This window comes from Tasmannia lanceolata, unplaced genomic scaffold (genome assembly GCF_043159265.1).
Source record: "Tasmannia lanceolata isolate RefF3 unplaced genomic scaffold, GAP_Taslan_0.1 ptg000002l, whole genome shotgun sequence".
NCBI lineage: Eukaryota > Viridiplantae > Streptophyta > Magnoliopsida > Canellales > Winteraceae > Tasmannia > Tasmannia lanceolata.
In genome coordinates, this window is record NW_027518679.1 from 54,272,339 (window position 1) to 54,282,788 (window position 10,450).

Genomic DNA, 10,450 nt, shown 5'->3' on the forward strand with positions numbered 1-10,450 from the left:
CGGTAGAACCAAGCCGATGATTGGTTCGGTTCAGTTTGGACAATAATAAATGTGCCCCTTTTCATAGGAAAATGATAAATGTGCCCCTTTTCATCGGTTCGGTTTGGAGTGTTTCGGTTTCGGTTTCGGTTCAGTTCGGTTCGGTTTCGAGGTGTTCGGTTCAGTTTTGGTTTGGGGGTCAAACCGAACCGTTGCCACCCTTAGCTGCAGAGAGATTTTGGGATTTGTAGTAGCTTTCAACAGCTCTGGTTAAATGATAAGAGACAACGTGGGTTTGTCTCATTATCAAACATAGTTGTGGGAATATCAGTAGCCCTTTCTTTTGGAAAATAATATATTCGCCTTCCTTTTTTGCTCGGGACAGCCCCTTCAGTGTAAAAGAGTAGTCATAATCATGGTTTAAAATTTCAATTTCGGTACCGGTTTCGGACTTCCCAAAAACCAAAATTTCAACCGAAATTTGGTAATAATTTATAAAGAATATTTAATTGATTTCGAAATTTCGGCTGAAATTTTGTAAAACACACACACACACACACATATATATATATATATGAGGAAAAGGAGTGTGCGGTCGACCGCATATAAGGTTATATACGGTCGAGGGCCCAAACACATGGGTCCCACATTTTTGTGGTGATCAAAACCATTCATTTGCAAGGCCCCATCATAGATAGGGTGTGTTCAAAAAATCAGCTCCATTGGATCATCCTAACCCATCCAAAAGTGGAGGGCAAAAATGGGCAGATTTTTTGTACACACCCTATCTATGTAAGGGCCTTGCAAATAAATTCTTTGGATCATCCTAACAATGTGGGCCCACATGAGTTTTGGGCCCTCGATCGCACCTAAGCTTGGTGCGGTTGAGCGCACAATCTTATTATAAATATATATATATTTTAAATGATTTCAATTTCTCAAAATTTCGGACCGAAATTCCTAAAATTCCGACAAAAGGCCAAAATTTGGAATTTCGGGAAATTTCAGTTTCGGTCTCCACTGAAATCCAAAATTTCGGTCGGATTTCGGTCGAAATTTAAAACCATGGTCATAATTCATAAATAAAGTAGAGAGGGCTGTCCCAAGTGAAAATAGGGATGAATATTTCACTTTGACGGAATAAGTGGATATGATCATACTCTTTATTTTCACAAACAAGCAAACAAATCATAGAAAATTTTAATACTCCTATTCTCTTCGACGGAATAATCAATTTTCAAAATGAATGGAGAACATACACTTCATTTTCAGCTGAGAAGCAAACACAAAAAATTCATTGAAAAATCAACTCAATTTTTCTCTTTGACGTAATACTATAATGCTTCAAGCTATGCACTTAGTACACGGTGGAAGAACATATTTAGTGGAGATGGGTTTGAAGAGAGGAAGAGCTGTCCCACAGTTAAACCAACTCAAAAATAAAGAAAAAATGAAAAAAAAATAAGAAAAAAATTTGCCACTTCAATAAAAGGGAGGTGCACAAAGCCTCACCCTTTGTCTTAGTGGCCCCTACTTTTTAATTCATCTGGGCCATTAATTTGGCCAAAAAATCATTGCCAATCAGGCAATCCTAACTTTGTCATTAAACATATTTTAGCACTTTGAATGTCGATTGTTGCCTTGGTTTTTTATCATTTGGCTCTTGAATGGGAACTTGGGAAGTTGGGAACATCTGTTCAGTATGATTTTTAACTCATTTGGAGATCTAAGATGGACCCCACCGAGAAACTTCTCCAATTGGTCATTGCCTGTTTCTTGGGAATTAAGGGGGTGTTAGGGCATTCATTCTCTCATTTTTGCCCTACAGAAGAGATTAGAAAGACCTTGTTCAGCAGACCAGACCCACCAGTTTCTCTATATTCCTGCAAAATGGCAGGGTAGAAGTTTTCATCTGTTTTTCTTTTTCATGCCACCCGGATTTGATTCTAGTGATTCTCATTCTCGCATTTCTGCCCATTTTGTCTGCTCTTCCAGCCAATGAGAGTAGCATAATATATACTGAGGGGTGTGATTATCAACACAATTGAGTTCAATATCAGCTCCCAAAAACAACACTGATTGGAATGGTGATCTTCAGCTAATTACTACAATCAATGAAAAGCAAAAGAACAGGAAAGAAAGAAAAAACAGACCCCTTTTTCCGCACAGCTGCAACTGTTGTAGGCATGGTGTGCACTACAGATTTACTTGAAGGTAGAAAGCCTGGGGAGTTTGTCCCTCAGATAGTACAGCCTCGCCCTCCTTACCTTCCTATGCTTAACAACTTTTATCTCTTTGATGTTGGGTGAGTACCTGAAATAGAGTCGTCAAATCATCTTAGACCATTTAAAAAGAACAATCTCAGAACAAACTAATACTAATACTATTCAAAAAAAAAAAAAACTAATATTGATAATATCTCAGAGCATTAAAACCCAAGGGCAAAAGATTTTCTTTGCGCTCCAGATTTCATTTTGCTTCAAGATAATCTTAGAATCAAGTCATGGGTCGCGTTGAACCATTAGAATGGTTACATGCAACAACCAAGTATCATGGGCTTTTCATTCATAGTATCATTGGATTGTCATTCATGTGTTAGGGATGCCAAGTGATATATCTGAGGATGGTATTATTCCAAGACAATGTCTTGGTATTCCAATTTGAATGTGGCTTCCTTTTTTTTTTTGATGACATAGGGTATCCCCAAATGGGGTGGGACTAATCCCACGCAATAATTTAATACTAGTTTTGCGATTACAAATGCATGGCAGAATCAATTTACAGAGTACATAGGAGACCTACATAGTTGGTATACTTTTCTAAAGTTAATATTTAAGGTTACAGACCCTACAAATACTTCGGCATAATTTTCTAAACTTGATTTTCTCTGTTGTGTTGAGAGAGAGAGAGAGAGAGAGAGAGAGCTTTGCACCCTACATACTTGGTTACTTGGTTAGGTGCGAAATTTCCCAGTTGCACTAGGAATAGGTTTAGAGTTTTGGGAGAAAACCTACAGAGAGAGAGAGATTGGCTTGCTGCTGATTTTCTTTTCGTTTTCTGCTTCCGTGAGATGGAAAAGAAAACGAAGAAAATAGGTGACAAGTCAGCCGACAAGGAAAACACGTCAGCTGCATGTGGAGATTGAAAATTGCCACAGATGGCATCTGAACATGCGATCAAGGGAAATTTGACCAAAAATCGTCTACTTTCCATGTTTTTTCTGCGAAAAGTGTGTCAACTGAACGGCCTATTAGTGTAATCAAGATCTTTTGTATCCGTATTAGACTCTTATGATAAATATTATTAATCTCCCAGGCCGAAGGCATTGTGAAGAGCTACCAAAATTCCTAGAACTTAACAACTTTGCATGATATCAGAAGACTGGATGTGAGCTTTGCCTCCCTTGCGATTTTATTCTCCTATTCTCTTGCCTGAATCCACTTCCACCAACACTTCCTCCACCCCGATGATCTCGCCGGCCAACACAGATGCTACTCATCCCACGATCGGTAATGTTCGCCACACTATTTCTCTTAAAATTGATTGTACCAATTACTTGTGGCAGTAGTTTATTCTGAATTTGTGTGCCTATAATTTATATGGATTTGTTACTGACGATACCCCCTGTCCTTCTATGTATCTTCCACGCAAGGAGCACACTGACCCCCTGGTTCTTTTTTTCTGGTGGGTAAGCTGGGATTGAACCTCCAACCTCTAGGTGAAAGAACAAAGCCTTGACCATTGAGCTACATGCTAAATTCCGAAATGAAAGAACTAGAGATGGAAGTGTGGGTAATCGAACCACGTGCCTCTTGCATGCAAAGCAAGAGGATCAACTCAATTTGAGTTGGATCATCTCCTCGTTCACGGTCGAACTCCGTGACCCCGGACCCCTGCTTCTTGATCCTATATATATCAGGCGTGGCAACGGCACTATCAACTCATTTTGAGTTATCATCTCCTCGCTCACGGAAGGCCCACTCGTCCATATGGCTGGTCTCACAACCTCCAGTGATATTTGACTAACATAGCAGAAGATGTATGCTTCTCCATCTAGAGCTCGAGTGATGTAGACCTATTTGCAATTGCAGACGCTACAAAAAAGGGACTACCTCAATGTCAGACTATCTCGAAAAGGCCAAGATACTTGCTGATTCACTGGCCCTGACAGGTAATAAATTCTTGTAGGGCTTGGATAAGAATTTGACAATTTTGCTATAGTACTGCCGTCAATCGCCTGGATGACCTTTCGCTTGAAGATCTTCATGGCCTCTTACACAGCCATGGAGTGGGAATGGAGATGCAATTCGCACTCCATATTTCTCCCCTGAAGCTAATGTCGCATCCAAGGGGGCTACTTACAACTATTTGAACATTAAGAGGAACAGCAAGCAGCACAAATACCACGATCATGGCCATGGATGGGCAAATTCCTCTCGGACTGGTTCTCCTCTACACCCCATTATTCATTGCTCTGGCGATCGTGTTATTTGCCAGTTTCATCACTTGCTAAAAGAACAACAACAACCACATGTCAGGCGATCACCACAATCATTTTGCTGCCACGTATGCTGGCCACAACTACCAAGCCTCGATCCTGCTTGAGATCCTGACTCTGACTCAACCAACAATCTCACGTCCAAGCTCAATAATCTTCAGTCATCAAACGAATACCAAGGTCATGATCAAATCCGTGTTGGGCGCGAATAAGGTTTGCACATACATCATTCTTAGTATTCCGCTTAAAAATTTTCGTTTGCATAATGATTTGAATGTTCCAACAGCAGAAAAATTCTATTTGTGCTTCAATTATGCTACAATAATGACACATTTTTTGACTTAAATCTGCATCCTGGGACCTTGAATAAATCAGACAAATGTGCATTTGTTGGTGTTAAGCGGGAAAATCGACAACCATTTATAAAGAAGAGATCGCACCCTGTGTAGGGAGGATCCAGAGATCAAGGCAGGATCAGCATGAAAAGATGTGGGCAAGTTAACCGTAACGAAATGAGGAGGCTTCCGAATAAAGCGCCGCCACATGTACAAAGGGGGAGCATGTAGCACCACAAGTCGCACGACAACATCACCCGACTTGGCACACAAAGAATGGGGTGATGGTATGAGAGACGTGTGGGGAGATATTCTCAAAAGACCCCCTGAAAGACATTGCGACTACCTAGAAGACACTATAAATACTCAAACCCTTGATTGGTTCGGGGCCCTCGCCACACACATCATCTTTACTTTATTCTTTTTTTTTTATCTTGTAACCTTCGGCAACCCCAAGGCGTAGTTTAGCTTAGCATAGTGTAGTTGTAATGTAACTCTTATCGGCATGCAAGATATCCAGGTATCTTGTGTGCCCTTCATCATTAATGCAATAATTCTTTGTTACATTCTCTCTTTACTTGTCTTCATCTTCACCCTGTGGACCCATGCTCCGGTCACCAACCGAACATTACCGGTGCAACCTACCTATTCACACCTTTTGTTAAACCTAGACCTCCGTAATCGCCTAAATTGGACAAGTGACCAAACCATCGGCTGACGAACGTCGATTGTAAGCGATCACACGATTGGTTTGGTGCTTCGGGTTGAAATTGGCTGAACTCGTTGACCCACGACTGGTTCTGACATGCCCACAATAGCACACCCAGCCAAGTTGCTTAGGGGACGCATATGCATGATCCAACAAGCAGATGGTGAATGTGTCCCCATTGGTGTTTGGCATCGATGTCATGGCCACACTTCGTCTCGAACCGTTAAACATGCCCTTCATATGTTATGATTACCGGTTCTGAAGAATAATGATGACACCTTCTTCTCCTCACGTTAGCTTGGTAAGAGCTATTGGCTTCCATTCGTGTTCGTGTCACCCTCTCATCAGTCTAATCATCCTCTTCAACTTGTTTTCCCTGATGTCCGGCTCTACCTCTTCTACTCATGGTTATAAATATTATGTTCACTTTGTTGACGACTTCAGTAATTTTACATGGATTTATCTTATTGTTTACAAGAAAACTTATACATGGAATCTTCTAAAATCTAAAGTGCACGCAAAAATCTTACAAGAGTTGAAAATGGGTTTCTTTCTTTGATTCGGAAACAGAAAGAAAAGCTTTGAGTGTGTGCTTTGTTCCAATGTATTTTCTGATTTTATTTACTGCGGTGTGCGTCTAGATTTTATTGCAAAATCTCAACATTGCGAACCCCCTTCAGTGCCCACTCAGTGGATCTATTTCTTCCCACCTGCACAAACCAAGTGCATAAGTGCAGGGCATCAAAATTGAGCCCCTTCTTTTTCTTGGGTTTATTCGGATCTATAATGCCTAGACAGTTTGGAAACTAATAATTTTGGGAATGCTCTCCCAGTGCCACATAAGTTTATCGAGAGAGAGAGAGAGAGAGAGAGAGAGAGAGAGAGGAATGCCATGTGTATAAGAGTCTTAAGAAAATGAACTGGTGGTTAGAAAGAGTATTAAGGGACATAATGAAAAAAAACCAAGAAACCCACAAGGGGCATAAAGAACAGATTTTGCCTTTTCTTTCACAAATGACATGACAAGAAATAAACACAACTCATACATAGAGCCAATGGTCACAAGCACAGACTATCTAAACATGGAGAGATACTGTGTATCCAGAAAGGTGCCGCTTAAGCTGAATAGCAACATGAAGTTGCTTGCTACATTTAATAGCATCAATGGTTTGAAGTTTGAACATAAAACTGTAATCGGGTCCTTATGTTGTTGGTTATGTAGCAGTGCTCAGAACAAAGCTGAGATCCATTATGGGAAAATAATCGTTGACTCTTCCTTCAATCAAGGTAAAAAAACTAAACCTTAGACGTGAAGAGAAAAGACAGGGCAGCTTGTTCAGCCTACTTTTTGGAATTGAAGCTCGTATGCGGGAATTTTGTAACAGTAACAAACTTGGTTGGTATCGAACGCAAGGTAAAAAGACAAATCGTAACCTAACCATTGAGCTGTGCTGGACAGGTGAAAGGAGTTTTTTGATGAAAGAAAAAGGGAAAATCGGCAATGAAAAACATCTACAATGCCAATGAAGCTTCTATGGCATGGCATCAATTTATTAACAAGATAAGTATCAATAAGATAAACAAAATTTTACTCGTGTGTTATAAATTTTGCTAAGATGGGATGCTTAGGTTGTGCAATAGATATTGAATTTCGATTAGGGCCTGTTTGGATGCCGGGAAGATTTTGATTTGGATTTCTCACATTTTGCAGCCCTTTTTGCATTGCAATTTGGATCGGATCAAATTCTTGGATTTCTAATTCAGCAGCTGACAATGGAAAAAATCAGATTTCTAAATTTGCTGTGGAAATAAGAAATTGGAAATCCACAGATCTGGCAGTTTCCTTCACCCTCTTTGCTCCTCAACCTCTACCCTCCGCTGGGAAGTACACCCTTCCCTCTCTCTCTCTCCCTCAACATGAGCTGCCGGATCTATTCATTTTGCAGTCAAAACTCAATTCCAAATCCAAATACAAAATATGAGATATCCAAACGGGCCCTTACAGAATGTAATACTTATCCACTAAATAGATAGAGTTTTATCTTAAGTTAAATGCATATGTTGTTGCACGGTTTCTAGAAATGTCAGTTCCCAGTGTTGCATTGTGTTAAGGAATGAAGCAAATGATTCAAACGATACCCAGAAAAACAAATAATTGAATATCACATGTAGAACTCAGTCTTGAGGTATAACTAGAAGTCCAGTTCCACAGGCCACAACCCCATCTGAAAAGCATAACCATAGCAACTCTTTTTAATTTATTCCGTTCAAAGTACTTGTACTAGTCTTACATCTAATTCTATTCATATTTTCCCTTAGCCAAATCTATGATCACATTTGCTAAGCTAATAATCCCTAACTTTTGTGAAACCACAATGGTCTTCCATACATTCAAGAGCTATAAAATTATCATTTGCATTCCTATAACTCAAATTCTTATTTAAACTATTTAAGTAAAAAACTGTAGTGATCCAATAACTGCTGCAGCAGTAACTGTGTAGTGTGCTGTTATCTTGTCTTAAAATCACTCCACCACGAAGCATTATGTTTCACATACCAGGCCAACACTTGCATATATTAAAACATAATTGTAGACTGCCTCAAGCTTGCATGACTCATACAAATCAATTATTTTATTTTTGTCCTTCCGTACATAATTAAAATTCATTTATTACTATTATGTTCAACTCGATTGTTATTGTGTCTTTCTATTCGTCATCCATTTTGTAAGCAGTAAATCTCAACCAGTCAATTCAGTATGACAAATCCATGACATTATGTACCCAATTTGTGTACTTCTTTTCTCATTGTTCCCAAGCAGAATTGCATAGAGGAGCAACATTTTCAAATGAAGAGCATTCTAATGAAGAGCAAAAAAAGCACCTTAAAAGCATTCTAATGAATGGTGACCAAAAAAAAAACTTACAGAGGGAAAACGATCTCAACACCAATGCCCGCAATTATTCTCCGAATCCGAATTGTGGTGTGGATACCAGCATTCTGCCTTGACATAACAATACCTTTATAGATGGAAGCACGGCGTCTGTTTTCTGGGACTTCCTGTAATCAATCACAACAACAAACAATCACAACTATCATATTAAGAAAAAAACAAATTTTCAAAAAAGTCATACCAATTTGATCTCCACAATATCTCCGGTCCTGATGTCTGGAATAGGCCTTTCCTTCTCAGACGCCTCAACTGCCCGCTTGTTCAAAATCTACAGAATCAAATAAACATCAACCCGCTTGTTCAAAATCTACAGAATCAAATAAACATCAACGAATACAAACTTCTAATAAATATTAGAACAAACAGAAATGAGAGGAAATGATACTTACATGTTCTGTGTATATGATGTAGTTAAAAAGTAGTTATTATAGGATTATGCATTTTATATTTGTAGGTGTTAGTGACTTATTATTATGCATCATGTAAGTGAGTAAATGGGTTGGTGATGTGGCACACCTTTGTCTTTGTATTCAAGGAGTTGTATCTTAATGAAAATGTAGAGAATTTGAAATCAAAACAGAAACTTATGTTTCAGGAGACTCACGGTTCTTCTCGAATTGAACCCTTATGAGGTCCGATTGCCATGAATCAACCTTTCCTCTCATCTTTTTCTCTCATTTTCTTTGTTTGTCTGTTTTAGTCATGCAACAGGATGTAACATGCCTAATTGACCGTAACACAAATAAACAAAGAAAAAAGATAGTAAAAGAGGGGGGAATGGTTGATTCAAGGCAACCGGACCTCCTAGAGGTTCAACTCGAGAGTAACCATGACTCTCCTAAAAACAAAGTTTCCTTTATTGCTGTAAAATTCCCCTCTTTTTCATTGTAATACAACTACTTAAATACAAGCACAAAGGTAGGTAGATATCTAACACCTACTACCATAACTAACACCCATAACTCTAAAACACATACCCCCACAACAATGTACTAATTACCCCCATATACACCACTAACTTGTACATATCAGAGGAAAAAAGAAAATCTAACTATAGTATCATCCAAAGAGGGAAAAAAACAGAGAGATTACCCCCATGATATCTCCAAGCTTGATTCGAGGCTTCCTTGGAGGAGGTTTCTCCTCAGTCTCGGAAATCGCCAGTTCAGAACCCTTCCCTTCCACATCTTCATCTTCGAAATCCTCCGATTCCGCGAATTCAGCAATTTCCACTGTTTCTCCCTCAGAATTCAATTCCGCATTTAGAGGAACGGATCGTTTGTTAGGCCGGACGATGACGGGTGCAATCAAAGAGCCAAATCCATTTAATGAGAGCCTGGGAATTATAATTCGATTCGAATTGAAAGAAGAGGGGAGAATAGGAAACCCTAGGTTTGAAGAAAAGGGAGAAGCAGTTCGTGGAATCGAAAGGAGAGCCTGAAAATCAAATGTAGATAACAAATTGTCCAAAAAAAAAGTAAGAAAAGATAGAGAGAAAGGGGGAAAGGATAATGGGATGGAATATTACCTGCGGGAGTATGTTAGAACCCATGATTGAATTTCCACGGCTGAGATCACTCCTTGGATAGAAAGAAGCGGAGACTGAGACGTTGTTGAGAATGAGAGAATTGGGGATTTAGAAATCGTGACGAAGAAGAAGTAAGAGAGAGTGGAGTTAAGCATAGAGAGAGAGAGAGCGCCTTATCCAGAGTGCGCCAAAAGATACATTTTCTTTAGTTCATTTCCGATTCCTGCTAAAATACGCGGAGTGCAAATAGGGCGACATCAGCGGTACATGGGTCCAGCTCAAACCTTGCTTTGATAATGACACGAACTCTCTTTGTCTTATATGTTTTAAGAAGCAGTCCAAGGTTGCTGAGACAGCCTGAGAGCTTTTTGGAATTGTAACCAGCTGCTTAAAGCATATAAGACAAGGTAATTTCGTCTCAAAAAGAGTATGGAGAGTTTCCCAAAAA

The 10,450-nt window shown here is 39.4% G+C and overlaps 1 protein-coding gene across 1 annotated transcript; it reads right to left on the reverse strand.

Annotated features, from left to right (window-relative positions):
• Positions 1-1,968: 1,968 nt before the first annotated feature.
• Positions 1,969-10,191, reverse strand: LOC143879161 (large ribosomal subunit protein bL19cz-like). The gene is made up of 5 exons (XM_077381369.1): positions 10,003-10,191; positions 9,567-9,911; positions 8,656-8,742; positions 8,448-8,581; positions 1,969-2,292 (listed from the first exon to the last, which is right to left on the reverse strand). Exons 1-5 carry the CDS (start codon positions 10,024-10,026, stop codon positions 2,184-2,186), a joined length of 699 nt encoding a protein of 232 aa, XP_077237484.1. The 5' UTR covers positions 10,027-10,191; the 3' UTR covers positions 1,969-2,183.
• Between the last annotated feature and the right edge of the window lie 259 nt (positions 10,192-10,450).